This window comes from Colossoma macropomum, unplaced genomic scaffold, assembly GCF_904425465.1.
Source record: "Colossoma macropomum unplaced genomic scaffold, Colossoma_macropomum, whole genome shotgun sequence".
In the NCBI taxonomy this organism is placed as follows: domain Eukaryota; kingdom Metazoa; phylum Chordata; class Actinopteri; order Characiformes; family Serrasalmidae; genus Colossoma; species Colossoma macropomum.
Window position 1 is genome coordinate 32,609,637 of NW_023494801.1, and position 19,608 is coordinate 32,629,244.

Consider the following 19,608-nt stretch of genomic DNA (forward strand, 5'->3'; position numbering starts at 1 on the left):
GGGACAAACGATTCCGATTTTCTGTGGGAGTTGAATGAAATCTTCTGGGAGTGGGCGGGCAGACCCCCACAGACCTCTAAAAACATAAGACCTGTGACACAGTTAAGCAAAAAGCATTTGTATCATTTCATCCATGTAATGTGAATTTACCCCAACTCTTCTCCTGGAGAACTACTTTCAAAAGGGCTTAAATAGCTGTATCAGGTGAGTCAGATGTGGGACTGTGCAGGCAGGTAGAATTATATGGCATCTCCTTAATTAGCTGGATCAGGTGAGTCAGATGTGGGACTGTGCAGGCAGGTAGATTTATATGGCATCTCCTTAATTAGCTGGATCAGGTGAGTCAGATGTGGGACTGTGCAGGCAGGTAGATTTATATGGCATCTCCTTAATTAGCTGGATCAGGTGAGTCAGATGTGGGACTGTGCAGGCAGGTAGAATTATATGGCATCTCCTTAATTAGCTGGATCAGGTGAGTCAGATGTGGGACTGTGCAGGCAGGTAGAATTATATGGCATCTCCTTAATTAGCTGGATCAGGTGAGTCAGATGTGGGACTGTGCAGGCAGGTAGATTTATATGGGATCTCCTTAATTAGCTGGATCAGGTGAGTCAGATGTGGGACTGTGCAGGCAGGTAGATTTATATGGGATCTCCTTAATTAGCTGGATCAGGTGAGTCAGATGTGGGACTGTGCAGGCAGGTAGATTTATATGGGATCTCCTTAATTAGCTGGATCAGGTGAGTCAGATGTGGGACTGTGCAGGCAGGTAGAATTATATGGCATCTCCTTAATTAGCTGGATCAGGTGAGTCAGATGTGGGACTGTGCAGGCAGGTAGATTTATATGGGATCTCCTTATTAACTGGATCAGGTGAGTCAGATGTGGGACTCCGCAAGGAGGGAGATCTCTATAACAAGGGCCTTTGACAACTATAGGCTCAGGAATGGACAATAAACACAGAACAAAAATCTGAAACTGCATAGAGGTTCAGTACATGAAATGATCAATGTGCTGACCTGGAAGGGAATGAGGAGGTTGACCTTCTCGCCCACCTTCCTGATAAACTTAGTCCTCAGCTGCCGGGGAAGACGAATCTTTGGACGTTCTGGGAAGGAAAATAAGGAAGAACACATAGGGATTATTTTAGATTTTCACACAAGAACATAAATGAATGCATGTACAGGGATTTGTTACACATAGGAGTCCTATGATCAGTTTACAAAGTTATGTTTTGATAAGTGCTATAATCAGAGTTTCAGGCTCACTTGATTGCTAAATTAATTAAATTGCTAAATCAGCTGATTGCTATATCTTTTGTCTTGGATGTTTACCCAATTTTCTTCCCAATTCTGTCATGTCCAATTGCTACCAAGATGGGAGGTGAGGGATAGCATGTACTTCCTCTGAGAGACGTAAAGCTCCACCACATCCTTTAAAACTGCTGCTAACGCAATATCACTGGACAGCTCAACACTAGTGATGTCAGATGAGATCAGTAACGAAATCTGAAATCTTCCCTTGTTTGTTTGTCAAATATTGAAATATATCAAAATTTTACTTTGCTCCCTACGTTATACATCTCAGTCCACATTCAGAGCATTGGAAAGTCTGCTGTCTACGCAGATCGTTCAGTTATCTTACACAGGTACATATTTTACTCATTCTAGTTTTTAAATTAAACATTTTGCCAAATTTAGAATGATCAGATCAGATGTTTGAAAATATCCCTATAGAATGTGATGTCTCAGCAGAGCCTTTAAACATTTTCTGCATTTTAATGTGCATATTTCTTTGAATCTGACAAATATTTGAATGTTGAATTTTATTTTGTAAGCCTCACTCAGCTCGCTTTGAGAGGAACGCTAACTTCCGATTCTATTCTGTCAGCTAACAGATGCCCAGCCCATGTTGGCTAACATCGTGCTGAGTTAGGGAGGGAGAACCATCCTACCCACCCAGGGACAGCAATCTTGGACTGCTAACCACGAATGGCCGTGATATCATCGGGGAACTCACTATGTCCTAACTGAAAATATACTTATATATATATTATTTTTGTATTAAAATATGAGGAACTTGGACAGTTGAGTGTAAGAAAAGAAAAGCAGACCATGTAGTGCTTAAATGTGTCAGCATTTGTTTGTTTTTCAATGATGAACACAATATGCCTGTGGGAGAATGTTCATCCATAGAAGAAATGTTTGTCAGTGCGAATATGGAAGGAAAGAGAGACAGCGAGAGAGAGAGAGAGAGAGAGAGAGAGAGAGAGAGAGAGAGAGAGAGAGAAAGAGAGAGAGAGAGAGAGAGAGAGAGAGAGAGAGAGAGAGAGACTCCCTTACCGGTGATCTCTCTAATGGTAACTCCTTGTTTTATCTCAGCCGGAAGGCTGCGGCCTGCGATATTGACGGCTGTCACCCGGAACACATATTTCTCTCCAATCTGCAGCCCCCGAACACGATACATATTCTTCTCCACTGGGACCTCGTTGGCCTGCACCCACTCACTCCCTAAAACACACACAAACACATGTGCATAAATACATACACATGCATAAACAACCAAACAAATACACTTTTGCATTCACTGAATAAAAATAAAGCATTTTTCCTAAGGGGGCAACATCAGAACCCTCATGTGAAAAACACATCACGCACACAAAAAGCCAAGAGGCTAATGAGCAGAAATGAAGACTGACATTTCACTCCTGTACATATAAATCCTAAGATGGTGGTGACGTCTACTTTCCTATTTATAACCTCCTCAGGCCTGAGGCAAATTACTCAAATGTTATGGTACTGAAGATGCACAGACTGAGGGCAACTGTTTCTATGCAGATTTACTCAAGAATCAGGGCATCACCAGGCTGATGGCCTCTATTGCAAAGTGCTGATAAACGCTGTGTTTTCACATGTAGCTATATTTACCAGGATGTGAAAGGAAAAGGCAGGCCTATCAGGGTGAGAGGTCACATTAAAACAGTCCTAAAGTCCTAAAACAGTCATTGTCATCCATGAGCAATATTTTTAACATGTCTAGGGTGCATGGCTACTTTTTGGCTTAATAGGCTTAGGCTTGATAAATTTCCTATATCAGTGGTCTCAAACTCAATTTACCTACCTCGTCGCCTACAATAGTATTAAAATATCTGAAATATCAGTCAACTTCTGTCTCTGATGCTGATAACTTTCTTAAGCAATTACCTGCTGATACTGATAATAATCCAATATCATTGTGCATCCCCACTCGTTACCAATGCTTTTAATACAACCTCAGCCTCAACGTTTAAACCCCTGCCTCTTAAGTTGAATATTCTAATAAAAAAACTTACTTATTTATCAAATTCATTAGCATTCACACTGACCACATCCTCTGCCACTTAGACATCACGTCCATGACCCACACAAACTCCTGGTTCTCACCTCCTTCAAGGCAGTACTCGATGATGTATCCATCCACCCCACCTGCACCAACCCTGTCTGGGGGGAGCCACTTCAGGGCACACGTGTCATCAGTGATATCATCCACCACCAGCCTGGTTGGCTCACTGGTCGGGGCTGTAAGTGACAGGAGATGGAGGAAAAGAGGAAGAGAAGTGCACTTATTAACTAGGCTTATGGGAGAATAGGGGTTTCTCTGACAATTCGAATGATAATGCTCTAATGACATTGGTCAGATTTGTTAAAGTGTTAAAGCATAAAAAACACAAAAAACGCTGTGGAGCTAAAACACTCTACGTACCAATAGGCATGAAGGGTTTGGAGGTGGCACTGGGCTGGGAGACACCGATGCCATTAACAGCAAACACCCTCATCTCATAGAACACGCCCTCAAGCATCTTCTTTGCCTCATACACGGTCGACTCGTAGATGTCAAAGTTAAGCTTAGTCCATCTCGACGAGCCTTTCTTCTTCCTCTCCATCAGATACCCTAGACACAAGTTCCAAAAGCTTGTACCAAAACCAGATTTTTAACAAATAAAATATATTTTATCACATATGAAGTGTGGAATCACTGTTTTCAATCACATAAAACAAACTCCGCTGCAGACACATGAATACAATTATTTTAACATGTTGGGATTATTTTACAGGTTTCAAATTATTTGCAGGAAGCTGAAACATTAAGAAAATTTTGATGATGAATGGAGATGATTCCATTATAACTGAGAAATCTGTGGAACGGCAAGAATGAACTTACAATAAAATTAACGAGACCTCATTAGCCACATTTACATGCAGCCTAATAATCCGATAATAATCCGACTAATAGCTCAATCAGAATAGAATACGTCCATGTAAACACCTCAATCGGAATAGTCTAGTCCGATTGAGGCCATTCGGAATACAATTTCTATCCGAGTGAACAAGGTAGGTAAACCTCTAAATAATCCATTAAATAGAAGAATAATAACCATGTAAACGCCTGTATCCGATTACATCCCAATCGGAACGTGTAAGTACGTTCTGCGCATGTGCAGTTTATACCGTTCAGCATGGCGGAGCAGAAACTGGTCTGTAGAGGAGACAAAGTTTATGCTCTGATCTGTAAAAGACGGCGGTGGGAGATGGCGTCCAGCTTATGTGTCTCAGAACACGATGTCTTCCTCTCACCGCTTCCTTTATAAGCACATGTGAAGCACGTTTTTCTGAGTCTGACCTCATTTTAAAGCAATTAATAACACAAGCGCGCCAACTGGAAACTCATCTCACGCGGACTGGACCCCACGCGATGTTCGCTGTCATGGTAACGTTTACTCTAAGCACTACTCCACGCATGTGCGTCATTTTGCATCAGATTACTTGTAGTGCGCATGTAAACGAAGAATTTCCATCAAATTGTTGAATAGAGTGTGCATATAAACACCTCAGTCTGAATCTGTAATCGGACTGTATACAATCGGATTGGCAAAAATCTTTGCATGTAAACATAGCCACTGATCCAAAAGCTACTTATCGTAATTTTATGACAAGAAATTACAAATTGATCATTACAATTAATTATTTAATAACTTTTGCTATTTTTCTCTTCATCATAATTTCTTGCTCTTCCCAACATACTTTAAATTCTGAACAAACTTTAGCTGCACGTTTTGGTGCCTGGTTTTTAACCTTCCAATCTAAGGTATGTGCGTTAGTACTGAGAAACATTTACTAACAATACAAGTGATTGTATTGTGATCCAAACTTTTGAATGGTAGTGTATCTACAAATTTGTTCGATTAAAACTGGAATCCGTCTTTCCTCTCTGGGGCTTAAAACATCATCTCTAAGCACTCTGATGATAATTAGATCACCACAGTAGGAAGCTCTGGTGTTTATCTTCTCTTCTAGTGTTTGGTCTGTCAGGTGAAGAAGCTTGCCTTTGAGTGGGGCTCCACCATCAAATTTGGGTGGATCCCACAGGATGGAGGCTGTATCCTCTCCAACTCCGGTGCATCGGACATTCTCTGGGGCATCTGGGACGTCTACATACAACACAACGCAGGAGGGGAGAAGAGAAGACCTGAATGTAAGAACTAAAGGAAATATATACTAAGAAAGTGAGTGAAAGATAGAGAAAGAGAAAAAAGGTAGGGTCAATCAGCCAGGGTTAATGTCTGTAGTTTGCTTCTTTAGTTTTACATTACAGAAACAAAGACAGTGGAAGATAAAAACTGACAAAAGTAAACTGCATTAGCTTTGGGGCTGAAAACTGACATTAATGTATATCACAATAATTTTCTGATATTTCACAAATTATTTTTCCTTCATTCTCTTTATGTGCCACAAGATTTTATCTTATTGCTTCGCCTTCATTTAACCATTCCTTTTGTACAAGCATTCTAATCTATGGGTACTTTAAAAATGTATACAATAGAAAAGACTACACAGAACGTCTCCAGCTGATTAACTACACTTGGAAGTTAATCAACACTTTGACAGATTATAAATGCAGACTCTCAGTCTGGCAAAGAATGCTGGGAAACATGCAAATGAAACAAAAGAAACTGCAATAACAGGAGATCAAAAGAGGGGTAATAACCACTGCACAGCTAAAAATAGTAGCAGCAACCTTCTTCAGCCTTTTTTTGTTCGGACTTCCCTATTTACAGATAACAGTCATATTAGAAATCCCATCTTTAACAATGACCAATCACAGTCCCAGTTTAACCAATAACTATAACTGTGAGGAATCTGCTAAGTGTCATTTCCTCCTTGCCCACCAACACAACTCTAAAACACAAGTGGGGCGCCAACATGCCAGCTTGACATTTTAATTTCCGACAAAACAAACACAGAGAACCCGTGGATGTTAACAGAGTTACATGCCATCTGTGCATATTATAATTAATATATTATCATTTTTTATAATATAGTAACATTAGAACATAGCCCAGATGGTAAAAGTGTGGAAATTGTATTATCATCAGGCAAAATGCAATGTCTGTAATGTACACATGGTACTTTGTAAACGAATGTGTCACATTCATTCACATTATCATCCAAGCTGACACTGTATAGCTAAAAATAGTAGTAGCAGGCTGAATTTCGTCCGCACTTCCATATTTATAGATAACCGTCATATAAGGTCAAAAACCACATAAGCAAGCCTACTAGGAATTACTGAACAACTCACACAGATTGCACAGTGCTAACTGGTGGGGTATAAGCCTTACCTTAGCCTCATAATACTCAGTGTTAAACTAAGAAAACTTCAGACACCCAACATGTCTTGGTTGGTTGACTACATTTGGGGTAACGGGAGGACGTGAATCTGATTTTATGCTGAACTGTATCATCAAGTTAACAATGAAGACTAAAAGCACCACAGTTCCTTACCCACAACCCTGATGTTTAGGTCAGCCTTGTCCTCTCCCGCCGGGTTGGTGACAGTGATGCAGTAAAGGCCTTCATCTCCCCTCTCTGCTCCCTCTATCACAAAGCTGCTCAGGTTCTTCCTGCTCTCCACCCGCACCCGTCCCTCAGTGCTAGTGAGTTCCTGCCCACATCACACGCGCACACACACACACAAAATGGGCATTTCAACACAGTTCAAACACTATATTACATTAACTTTTACAAATTGCAGAGGTATGACTGCCCACTTTTACCACTGGCCAACCCAAAATGACAGTTCAGATTTACTTTATGAGCAAATGCACGAGTGAATAAATCTTTTAAATAAAAAGCCAAAAAAGGAAGAAAAAGAAAACGCACTCATATCATATTAGAAATCCCATTTTTAACCATGACCAACCAAAATCCAGTTTAACCAATTACTATAACTATGAGGCATTTGCTAAGTGTCATTTCCTCCTTAGTCAGCACAACTCTAAAACAGAAGTGCCCAATTTTTAGTCTTGGACACCCGAAGTGCAATGTTTGTGGTGTGAGGAGGTTTCAAATCAAGCTTTTTAAATGTATTTTCTAAAAGTACACTATACTTTGTTACTGACATGCTTTAAAAACACACTTTTAAAAGGAAAATATAATTTGTTATGTATAGTTTAAAAATGTGTTCTCTTACTGTGTGGGAGGGGGGTGGGTTAAGGTAACTTTTTGGCAGGCCAAATCAAACACCCCCATAGGCCACACTTTAGGCAGCCAAGCTCTACAACATTCAGCTACAGTTTTTAGTGCTGAAATAAATCTCATGTTGTATATAAAGTACAAGTCATGCACAAGCACCAACACTGTCAGCATTTTAGAAGATAAATGTGGGAAAGACTGTTATGTGGATTTAAAGATTGGAAGCATATGAACAAGGCTTGTTTTATGCACAAAAGTAGCCCAGCACACTGTCTAACATTAGATAAATACAGTAACTAGTTATCCAAATCTGAACAGGGCAGAGCTGTTAACCAGCTCATTAACAGCAGAAGCATTCAGCAAGAAACTGACAGCTTATTAAAGTCGGTATTTGTTGTTCCTGTGTTTCAGTTTCTCTTCCTGCAGTTTTTCCCCTACTGTAGTGTAGTGTACGATGCTTAGCAATCACCTCAGTTATGGGTTATACTTCGTTTTTCTAACACATTCCCACCCCCTTCAACTGTGGGGGTGTGATTCAGTCCACCTGTAAATTCGTAATGCCCATCCAAAACAGCAGTTCTGGCACCACTACTGCCTTGTACACTGCTCATCAAAAGTTTGGGGATTGCAATAACTTGCAAAAACTGAAGAGGGTCAACTGACAAAAGCTCTACTTTGAGAATACCTTATTGTGATGCCAGCACTCTTCAGAAAATTCAGGTGTTTAAACCACTTTTGGGCTAAAAGAGTTTCAATATGTGCTTTTAACAACTGTCTGATAAGAAAAATGTTTTTAAAAAAAACTTGCTCTTCACACCAGTCACAAGTGCTGCAGCTAAATATACTAAAAAAAATCAGCACATAGCTGTTTTACAGGAACAATGGCTTTGCATGCATTTTGTTTTATTCACTGAAAAAGTAAGAGTGAAAATCAGATATTACTCAAAAAACAAGTCGAAGTCTCCACAAACTTCTGAAAGGCAGTGTACTGGTCTTAGGGCCAGAGTGGGCTGATAAAGTGCTTAGAGTAAGCGAAAGAAACGCAGTGAAATCCGTTAAGTTAGTGCAGGCTGTTCCTGCATAGTGGGTTCCTCACAATAGGCCCTTTCTTCCAACAGACAGTGGGCGCTGGCTCTCCTGTGATCTCCACATCCAGGCGCAGCTTATTGCCAGCAACCACAATAATGGTGTTTTTGTTGACCAAACTGCCAGTGGTGTCCAGGTGGATTTTAGGGGGGTCTAAGGAAGGAGAGGAAGATAGTGGGAGAAAACATCTTGATCATGTTATAGATAAATGTACTGTTACTGTCATGAGAACACATCTGAACACAATTTGAAAGAGCTGCCCAGTACACTGTGTGAGTATTTCATCATAAACGCACAGAATTTTCAACTTACAGATGTTTAAGTTTTTTTATGAGTTATAATAAACTGATAAAATAGGCATTAAATATATATACTTACCCTGACGAGGAACATAATCAATCTTGATTTCTGCAGGAAATCAAAAGAAATCAAGGACAGATACATTAATACCACATAAACTGTTAAACAGCTCTGTGTCTCTATTTAGCTCTTTGTGGGGCCTAAACGAACAATGGGACCAAAGGGGTTAATGAACATCTAGTGGTTGTGATCACATTAGTCTGCTTTTTCACCCTAAAACGTGGTTTGTCATTGCACACGCGCAGACTGAGAGATCCAAATTAAATCAGACTAAGAGTATACATGCACTAGACCTTACTCTAAACTAAGATATCAGAGTATGCTGTTTACATGACCAATTGAATAATCAGATAACTGCAGAAATTCAATTATTTTCGGATTATTAAGTGTATGTAAACTCATCGTTTTACAACAGTTCTGAGAGGTGGTTTTAAACTAGAGCCTATTTTGTGTCAGGGATGCCAACAAGTAAGATCATTGGGCCTCATTCTCCAATATCTTCCTGTGTTTTTTTTTATTATTATTTGTTCTTGAGAAAGGTCTTAAACCACTTAACTGTTCTTATTTGGGATTTAAGAACACGTCATGAATCTGGCATAGACTTTTTCTTAGGACTTTTCTCAAGAACAAATTTAAGAAAACACTTACGAAGATATTGATGAATGGTGCCCAATGTTCTTTTCTGGAACACTGTCTTCTCTATCATTGTCTGGATAGAGAAAAAACTGAAAACACCCATGGACCACTCTGCATCAGCCCAATGTCATATTAAACACTCTAAGCATAATATTGAAAACTGAGAAACATTCATATTATTCAAATATTCAACATTTTGAAAGTTGACATTTTCACATTTCTCTCATGTCATCTTGCAAACTGTGGGCTAGACAGCTGGCTAACAAGCTTAATCCACCTACCTACCTAGCCAAGCCAGCTACACTGACCAACACAATCGCCATACCTTTACTTAATATTATTGATCATTGTTATCAGAGCTGGTCCTGACCTCCCTGGAGCCCTAAGCAAAATTCTACCTGACCCCATGAGCCATGTAAACCATTTGCAACTGCCACACATTCACATTTGACACCCCAGTAGTGCTTCCACTACAATCCTCCCTCCTTTAAACCAGTCTGCTCCATCTGTCAGTCTAAGTAGATCTACACAGAACAGGATGATGTATAAACAAACAATATTTAAGATTACAGATAATACTATTACCACGGTCTTGTTTTAAATTGATGTGCTCCCATGAGGAGTGTGCCATCATGCCCATATACTGTCTGGACTAGACCAGAGGCCATTGCTGCGAGTTCCACTTTGTGTATACACACATGAACACGTGTTTTCGAGTGACGTGGTTATCTTTTCCGAGCTGCTATTTGTAAACACCATTGAACAGCTATATTTCGCTCTCACTTGTTCACTGACTTTAACCTTGGAGAAGAGAGAACACAAGTTTATCTGATAGCTGTTCCCATTGTGATTTTTTTTTTCGTGACCAGATGGATAGTTTCAGTTCAACCTCTCATCTCTGACACAAGGCAGGACCCTTGTGTAATATGCGGGGCCATACACATGTATATTGAGCGTATAAGGCTCTGATTGTTATTAAATATCATTTTGGTCTGCTAGACATAGGAGAATAAGCACAACTGACCTCACGTTCGGCAGGCGCCTCATACTTTTCATGTCCTAGCTCAGGAGAACGAAGAGATACATACTGAGGCCTTTCCTGCCGGCATTTCGCGAAGACCCGCCCTACTCTGCTTCTGACTGGCTAGTTCTTATTGCCTTAGGAGTGAGATGGTTAGGGTAAGAATATCAGGGTCTGAGCCAATCTTATCAGAGGAAGAATTGGTGTGGGTGGGAAAGATGTAGTCCAGCGAAGGTAAACAAGTCTTTCGGAACTTTTGCTGTTGTCAGTCATCTGACCGACTCTCCTTGGATCTGCACAAATTTCATAGGTAACCTATTTTGATCTCAAAACGTTGAATTTCGCCAAAAATTGTTGAGTTTGCATTTTTTGCAATGACCTAACAGGTTAAGAGTGAGATGGTTATGGTAAGAATATCAGGGTCTGAGCCAGTCCATCAGAAGCAGAGTAAGTGTGAGTCGTCGCAGAATACGGGTGGGGAAAAAACGCAGTCCAGAGAAGGTAAACAAGCCTTTCTGAAGTTCTGCTGTTGTCTCTCATCTGACAAACACTCATACAGAAGCAAAGGAAACACCCCACAAAGAGACAAATACACACTAGTGTGTGTGCGTGTGTGTGTGTGTGTGTGTGTGTGTGTGTGTGCACGCGAGTGTGTGTATGCAGTACCTAAGAAATTGAGCTTGGCAGAGAGGGAGAGGGCGTAGCCATCAGGGACGAAGGTGTAGTCTCCTGCATCCTCTGGTTTCACATCATCAATCAGCAGCTTGTGGACCCTGAATGACCGTGACCCAGTGTTACCAAGGCAACAGCAATCTACACAACCTCATGGTTACCTCTGAACGCAATCAAGCTAAAAGTGACAGTTTCCGTGGTGACAAAGATGATACTATAATTCGTTAACTGCAGTTTGAAGGCTGGGAGAAAATAACTATAAAAATATGACTAAGCCACTCACTTAGAAATAGAAGGTTAACAGGGAATGTTTTTTCTAATATAAAGATAATGATATTTGACATACACTGTTTCTTTATATTTGCTATGTAGCTTTGTATGGTATTAACTATAAGACAAAATACAGTACTTATCCTTATTTGCATTGCAACTGTTTATGCATATATACATAAACATGTAAGTAAATCACATAAAATGTACACAAAAATGGCATCTACATTAACCTCTGTCAAATACTGGAACATATAAGGCCATATATCAGATGTTCATATGGGTGATCATGAGTGAATGTGTCAATATCCTTGAGAGTTGATGCATTTACCTGCCGACGTGTGTCATTTTGATGCGCTTCCCAGGAATGACCTCCACTCCATCCTTGAACCACCTGCCAGTTACTTTTTCATCAGACACTTCGCACTTAAACATAGCCTGCTCGGCAGCCTTCACAGTCAGATCCGCTATACTTTGCAGCACCTCCAGTTCTTTATCTGAGGCACAAAGAGAAGAGTGTATCAGTTAGTTTGCATCAGTTCATATAAAGAAATGCTGCTCTTGCAGTAATGTTATTGTAGCATTTGTACCAAAAGTAATTAAAACAGTGTGATAAAAGAGGAAGACAGAGAGCTCAAAGAGAGAGAGAGAGAGAGAGAGAGAGAGAGAGAAAAACAGATAGAAAATGGATAGAAAAGAAATGATGACTGAATAATTGCAGTGAAAATAAAATATTGAAATACAAAAAAAAGTGGAAATCATGGATTAATAAGGTTTTGACATACAACCCTGGGTCCAAAAAAATGGGACACTATGCAACATGTAAATAAAAACAGAATGCAATGATGGGCAACAAAAGACTGGGCAAAGTTGTTCAATACTACAAAAAAACTATTTATGTAAACTGGCAATAGGTCAGTAACATGACTAAAAATAAAAAGAGCAACTTAGAGAGACTTCCAGAAGTAAAGATGGGGAGGGGTTCACCACTCTGTAAAAGACTACGCGGACAAGTAGTGCAATTCAAAAACAGTGTTTCTCAACGTAAAATAACAAGAAGAAAGATTCTGAGAATGTGGAGAAATCTCTGTATGCAAGAAACAAGGCCAGAAACCAGGCCATAAGAAGGACGATCCAGCTTGTTATCAGTGCACAGTTCAAAAGTAAGTATCTGTGATGATACAGGGGTGCATTAGTGCACATGGCATGGGTGACTTGCACATCTTTGAAGGCACCATTAATGCTAAATCATACATATATATGTTTTGGAGCAACATATGCTGCCATCCAGATGACATCTTTTGGGAAGGCCTTGCTTATTTCAGCAAGATAACAACAAACCATATTCTGCACGTATTACAGCAGCATTGCTCCGTATTAAAAGAGTCCAAGTGCTAAACTGGCCTGCCTGCAGTCCAGACCTGTAAACACTAAAACCATTTGACCCCGAACTGTTGAGCAGCCGAAATCCTATATCAAGCAAGAAAGGGAAACAGGTCACTTTCAAAACTACAACAGGTGGTTTCCTCAGTTCCCAAACGCTTACAGAGTGCTGTTATAAAAAGAGGGGAACCAACACAGTGGTAAACACGTCCCTGTCCTAACTTTTTTGAAACAAGTTGATGGCATCAAATTCAAAATGGGCATTTATTTTATAAAAAATAAATAAATAAAACCAATAAAATGTCTTAGTTTTAACATATATTGTCATTGTACTATTTTCAATTACATATAGGGCTTAAATTATCTGCACATCATTACATTTAGAATTTATTAACATTCTGCACATCGTCCCAACTTTTCTGAAAACAGGGTTGCATACAATGAAAAATTAAACTACAGTTCAGCACCTGTAGTGCTTCTACAAACAATGTGACATTATATTACAGACATTTCTCTTTCATTCCACGAGATTTTTACAAAGTACCTTCCACTTCCAGCTCTGCCTTCGACTGCCCACCACTGGTACAGACGCAAAACGTCCCAATATCCTCTTTACTGGCTTCATTGATGATCAACCAGTGTTTTTTTCCATCCTTCTTAAAGCGATACTTCCCATCCCGACTCAGCTCCACCCCGTCCTTCATCCTGCAGAGTGAGAACAACACAGGGATGCAAACCAGAACTAAAACGCAACAATTTATCATTTTCTGCAGTGGTTCAGACCAAGAAAACCAAACTCAAAGTATAAACAAGAATACAAGTATAATTGCAGCACTGGAAACCTCCCTGAACTGCACCTCTCTAGTCTTCCTTCTTTTACATACCTATTTTATACTCTGCTAGTCAAAAGTTTGGGGAAGCCTACTTAACACTTTTAATACAAATGAGCATAATTGCTCTCTCAGTTTTATATGAAAGCCTAAGCAAGCTTATTTAAAAGGATCACACGCATAAATATTTGTGCCAATATTAGTGTCAGGGCTACCTTGGGAATAAAGCCAAAGGTTGTGTATCTTATGTTATCCCTTTGTTGTGCCATCAGCACGTATCAGCACTCAAACCGTTGTTGTCAGACATAACTAAAAAGTGACTGTCAAAAAATCATATTTTAAAAGAAAAAGTCCCCTAACTAGCTTCTCTAGTTTCCAAACGCCCATGCTTTTCTGCTGTTCAAGTCAAAACAGTAGACAATCCAGATATTTTACTGTTGTTTGTAACTTCATTGCATTTGTAGCTCAGTTTCTTTGTTGATTTCATCTGCAGTCTCACCATATGACATTGGCTCCTTCCTCAGACACCTCCACCTCAAACTCCACTCTCTCCCCCACCACCACATGGATGTCATCCAGAAGCTTAGTGATTGTTACTGGAGGCTCTGCAGACAACACACACGCACACTCAGTACCAAAAACTCTTACTCATCCTGCAGGAGGCAGCGCACTCAAGAGAACGCATCATATAATCTTTATTAGCCTTCTTGCTTACTTAAAAGCTCCCAAGTGACGACAGATAGAGCTCACTCTCAATTAACAAACATTACTCACCGGTACTTTGAATTTGAGGCAAATGAGCATTGTTACAATAGTGGAACTCCAACTCTAATTTGCAAATGTAGTTAGTTAAAAGTTAATGTGCATGTGCTTAATGGCGTTTGTTTTTTTTAATGTGGTTTTGAATTCGTACCAAGTACGGTGTAACTGTCAAATTTCACTAGTATTCATACAGACTACCAAAATGTTATGTTAATGCAGCTCTAAACAGACCGTCATGATTCACCTTGAACAAAGACTTCAGTGAAACACTTTTCCTCTCCAATCACGCACTCATATGCAGCATCATCAGACAGTGTGCTTTTGTTGATGATGAGTTTGCGGATACCCCCTATGCTCTCAAACAAGTACCTGGAAAAACAGCACAAAATCAGAAAGACACATTCATACCCTCACCTGAGAGAAAACAATCAGATTTACAGGGCTTGATGTTAACGCTTGTCCTCTGGTCCAGGACAAGCGGAGGGTGAATTTACTTGTCTGAAGTAAATACATAAGGTAAAAAAATGACAAAAACAGGCTAACAATTTTTTTTTCACAAAACAAAAAGGAATGTGTTTTGAGAGGAGTGAACACTTTTAGAGCAATCATTTTAGCATATACCTTAAATTAGTAGATTCCTAGGTGAGTCGCCCACCGAGACGCATGCGAAGCAGTACATACACAAGCACATATGCTTACTTTGCTGAAGGTTTGATCTCTTGTCCATTCTTCAGCCATTTGACCTGCGCATTATGGTCTGCCATCTCCACAGACATCATAATCCTCTTGCCTTTCTCCACTGAATATGCAGGTTCCAGCTTCCGGATAAAGGCTGACATACAGAGAATACCACAGAAAGGCTGACAAATACCATACTATTAAAAGAGCCCATATTTATGTAAAAATCATGGACACCAACCTCTCTTTATCTCTTAGTTAAACAGACTATTTTTGTTACTGCACATTTGAAACTGAAATCGGTTTTCATTGGCCACTCTGTCTTACGACTTGTTCTAAAAGCAGAAAGAGCTGAAATATACAAACCAACTCTTAAGTTTAATTTGTAATCATCAGGTAAAAAATACATTTCAGCTACAAAGTACCTTTGTGTGTCTCTGTGAATGAAATGAGTAAAAATCAAAGGGGAAAAAAAGATACTTGTGGGCAACTGTGTTGTTTAACGTAGTGCTTCTCATGGTGTTAACTTTGGAAAATTGCAAATTAAAAAAAAATTACTACGATCAATCAACTACACATTTTACAGGATGATTTTTCCATAAAATCTCATGGCTCAATGACATCCGATTGTAATCATAAGCTAAAACAAAGTTGCAAGTCTCTTGCTGGCAGATGTGCCAAGAATCGTGCAGCTCTCTGAACCAAGCAGTTAACTTCCCAACCTTTTGTGTCTCAAACATTACATTATAACTAGCCTAAAGGCTGCATGTTGACATGTAGCTTCATTCAGAATGACTGAGCTGAGAAAGAGTTCAGCAAAATCATTGTTTGGTTTATTTATGGCCGATAATTCCACGTTTTCGGTTTTTGGTATCTGTCCTGTATAACACTACTAACTAGCGAAGCAGCTTGCGTTCACAAGATGTGGACTGCAGAACCAATATACCGGTGCTAAGAAACCCTCATCCGCACTGGCATATGAGGTACTAGAGTAATAAACAGAACTGATGTTGGGGTTTTGCTTGTGTGGGTGTCTGGGCCTAGATCTCACCATCACTCTTTTTGGGCTCCACCTTCTTCATCATCTTCAGCCTCTTCAGCATGCCCCTGAGGTCAGTAATGCCGTACTGGAAGGCGATCTTCTCGTAATCACATGGCTTGGCGTTCTTCAGGATCTCCCACACGTCCACCTCAGGCTCTGTGGGCTCCTCCTTCTTCCTCTCTCTGATGAACACACACACAAAAGGCCGGGTGACTTTTAATTGCTTTTTATAATCAGGGACAGGTAGAAACATGTTCAATTAACTCAGTTCCATGTACAATTTCAATGGATTTATACTCTTCTGAGTACTTTCAAAAGACAATCCATTTAGCTACTCAAGTACATTTCAGAAGAAAGGAATCTATTTTTTTTTGGTTCCACACTGGGTTTAGCATTTAGACTAAAAGGATCAACAAAGAGAAGAACAGAGCCTAACAAACTTCAGTTCCTATACTGATAAAATATTGGATGCGCAGAGGTTGTACCTTATACTTTTATTACCCACTCAGGCTGATGTTTTGTAGCCACTTCTACTAGCATCATTCTTTCATTGCAGAACAACACCTGAGGACAGTTTTAGGATCCTCTACCCACCACTTGTTCATAACAGACATCGGTATTAATCACTTTTCAGAAAACATGACCCAGACACTTCAAACGCAAGTAATAGCGGCAAGGAAAATCTCCCCACGATGGCATGAGAAAGCTTCAGAAACAGAATGAGTGCAAAGCCACTGAGCAGAGTAAGAAGTCTCTAACCTTTTTTTGAGGAGGCCACTGAAGTCGAGGTCACCAGCATCCTCCCCAGCATCTCCTCTGCAGGTAGAAGGAGGTGTTATAAGGATCTACAGTGAGACATTTGGATGGTAAAAATTAACCACACTGAACACACAGTAGTACGACGAAAGTGTGACGAAACACTGAACAAAGTTATGAAGGAACATGGCATAAACATGACCTACAAGCCAAACATTTGGAAGCAAGACTAACTTTGTCACAGTAAATAAAATGTATTTTTTATTTTTTTTTAAAGAAATATCATGCAGTAATATGTTTATTAAAACAAAACAAGATGCTTTAACTAAACATTTGGCATCCAATAAGTTGGGTTTCTGAGTTTTACTGTAGCTCTAATTAGATACACCTGATTGACCGCATACAGAAGCTCCTTAAGGTTCTTCAACTCAATTAAGTCATATTAGGAGTGTGGACAGTATTAAAATCTCATCAATGTATAGCCTTATCAACAGAGAGTGCAAAGAGGACTGAAAGATGCAAAGCCCGTACATTACTGGTAAAAGTAAACTGGTAATGTAGTAGGTAACAAACTTCTTCAGGTATACTAAGGCCCCCCTGCAACTACCACTTAGCCCTTAGCCCTCTGTTTTGCGCATCACATCAAGGGTTAGGTGTCACGATTTTTGTTGAGATATAGGGGTAGGGCGAAGTGTTAGGGCTACATGGCCCTTCAGATGGAGGTTTTTCAGAGACTCCAAATGAAGTGTTACAAAAAAAAGAAAACCAGCAAGAAGCTGCGCAAGCGACCAAAGAAACCCACAAATATATTTTCTCCGTAAAAAAATTACGATAACCACTGTGTTATCTTAGTTTAATGTTGTTTCAAGGTATTATGGTCATTTTCTTAATAACAAGCATTAAAAAAACAAAAAAAACCAAAAATCGCTAATAGCATGCTAATGTCTCAGTAGCTAGCTAGCTAACTTTCCCGTTCCACCTTAAATAGTCCAGCAGTTCTGACGCCTGAAGCGGCAGAATGTAACTGCTGCACCATTTAAGGTGGAACAGGAAAATTTGAACAAGAAGCTGGTGAACAGCTTCAGCTTCATATCACTGAAGAATTAGCGATGGGCGATAATAAATAACTGTCTAATACCCCCCTCTTTGAAAGCATGTGATGCCCTAAATGTAACTAAAGTCCAGCAGTGAGGCTGCTGAACTTTTCCCTTCTCTGCTATCACTGAAGACGGGCCGGGTCCCCTACAGAGCAGCGCTAGTAGCCTGTTATTGAAGCAATGTAACTCCGTTCCAAGGGGTTAGGGTTACACTCGAAAACAAGGGGTAGCGGTAAAGAGGAGAAATGGGATTGGGCCTAAATGTCAGTGTACATGCTGTCTCATTAAAGAAGGAAAAATAGTAATTCACACTGTTTTGAACTTCTGTTTTGAAATTCAATAATAACAGTAAATCCTCAAGACTTAGCTGTTGCTACTGAAACATCTCTGCGGATTCAGAGAGGGTCCAAGTGTGACTAAACTGAGCACTTCATGCTCTTCACACCTGAAATAACACGTAAACCACCGCAGGGACGTGCCGCTCCCCAAGCTCTTTCACACCAATGTGAACAAATTAGTGGAAGAAAAAAACAACTACACACGGCAAACGTCACCGTTTCTAAAAGATGATTCATGTATTATGTATGTATTTAAAAGATTAATGTATTACGTAATATCAACAGCCTATGGGATTCAAAAATCTATATAAATGTGGTGTGTTATGTGAAATTATGTTCTATTCATAATTCCATCATCATAAGCTAAAAACACAGTTTTAAGCTCTAATGTTTTATTCATCACAAAAACCGAAAATATTTCTCATCAATTTGCACATTATTACTTTATTTAATATTCTGATTACTGATTTCTATTTTGATTCAATTTACATTTTTTATTTTAGGTTCCATTTTAGTTTTAGTGGTCTATAATAACCAACTCCACTTGTTTTTTCTGATCCTACACTGGCTCCTACTTGGGTTGTTGTTTTAAATAAGTAACAGCAGTTTTAAATTAGCTTTCTTGTGGGCCTTACAGTGAAGAGCCAGACAGTGACACACAGCTAATGAGACAGACAGAGACGCATAGAGACCAAGACATTTATCACCAGATTATAATTAAGGAGGAACACACAGAAACTCACGATCGTTTGAACGCTTCCAGAATGTTTGTTTGCTGCACTTCTTCTACAGCTAAAGGATGAAATCAAGAAGATTCACTAAAGAAACAAGAAGCTGAATCTCAACACAAACTAATTAAAGGTATACTGTGGTGAAAAATGATTCACATAATTATCCCACGAGTAGTTGCTTCTAAAGTTTTTCACTGGAGCTTCAAGGCTTATGTAGCTAACAAGTAATGGAGCAAGTCTCAGGCATGTCATCAGGAAACTGCAAGTGGTGAGTACTCCCTGGGTGGGTAAGATGGCCCTCCTTCTTCCCCATCACTCAGTGCAAACCTAACCAACGTAAGCTTGGGGGGGATGTAACAGAACTGGCAGTTAATGTTCTCCTCTAAACATTGTGAGCTGTTGTGATAGTGGCAGTTTTAAAAGATACAGTGCTGC

At 39.7% G+C, this 19,608-nt stretch overlaps 1 protein-coding gene across 3 annotated transcripts in view; it reads right to left on the reverse strand.

Moving 5' to 3' along the window:
* mybpc2a (myosin binding protein Ca) overlaps positions 1 to 19,608 on the reverse strand; it is a 49,903-nt gene that overhangs the window by 8,688 nt on the left and 21,607 nt on the right. For all 3 annotated transcript variants that reach the window (XM_036589680.1, XM_036589682.1, XM_036589681.1), the window contains 17 exons: positions 19,186 to 19,234; positions 17,011 to 17,067; positions 16,261 to 16,433; positions 15,231 to 15,363; positions 14,776 to 14,900; positions 14,269 to 14,374; positions 13,484 to 13,644; positions 11,888 to 12,053; positions 11,281 to 11,387; positions 8,976 to 9,005; positions 8,608 to 8,750; positions 6,822 to 6,981; positions 5,363 to 5,467; positions 3,742 to 3,930; positions 3,423 to 3,557; positions 2,343 to 2,510; positions 1,020 to 1,108 (listed from right to left, as the gene is read on the reverse strand). In XM_036589680.1, the coding sequence (XP_036445573.1) occupies positions 1,020 to 1,108; positions 2,343 to 2,510; positions 3,423 to 3,557; positions 3,742 to 3,930; positions 5,363 to 5,467; positions 6,822 to 6,981; positions 8,608 to 8,750; positions 8,976 to 9,005; positions 11,281 to 11,387; positions 11,888 to 12,053; positions 13,484 to 13,644; positions 14,269 to 14,374; positions 14,776 to 14,900; positions 15,231 to 15,363; positions 16,261 to 16,433; positions 17,011 to 17,067; positions 19,186 to 19,234 (2,096 nt within the window). The remainder of the gene's footprint in view (positions 1 to 1,019; positions 1,109 to 2,342; positions 2,511 to 3,422; positions 3,558 to 3,741; positions 3,931 to 5,362; positions 5,468 to 6,821; positions 6,982 to 8,607; positions 8,751 to 8,975; positions 9,006 to 11,280; positions 11,388 to 11,887; positions 12,054 to 13,483; positions 13,645 to 14,268; positions 14,375 to 14,775; positions 14,901 to 15,230; positions 15,364 to 16,260; positions 16,434 to 17,010; positions 17,068 to 19,185; positions 19,235 to 19,608) is intronic.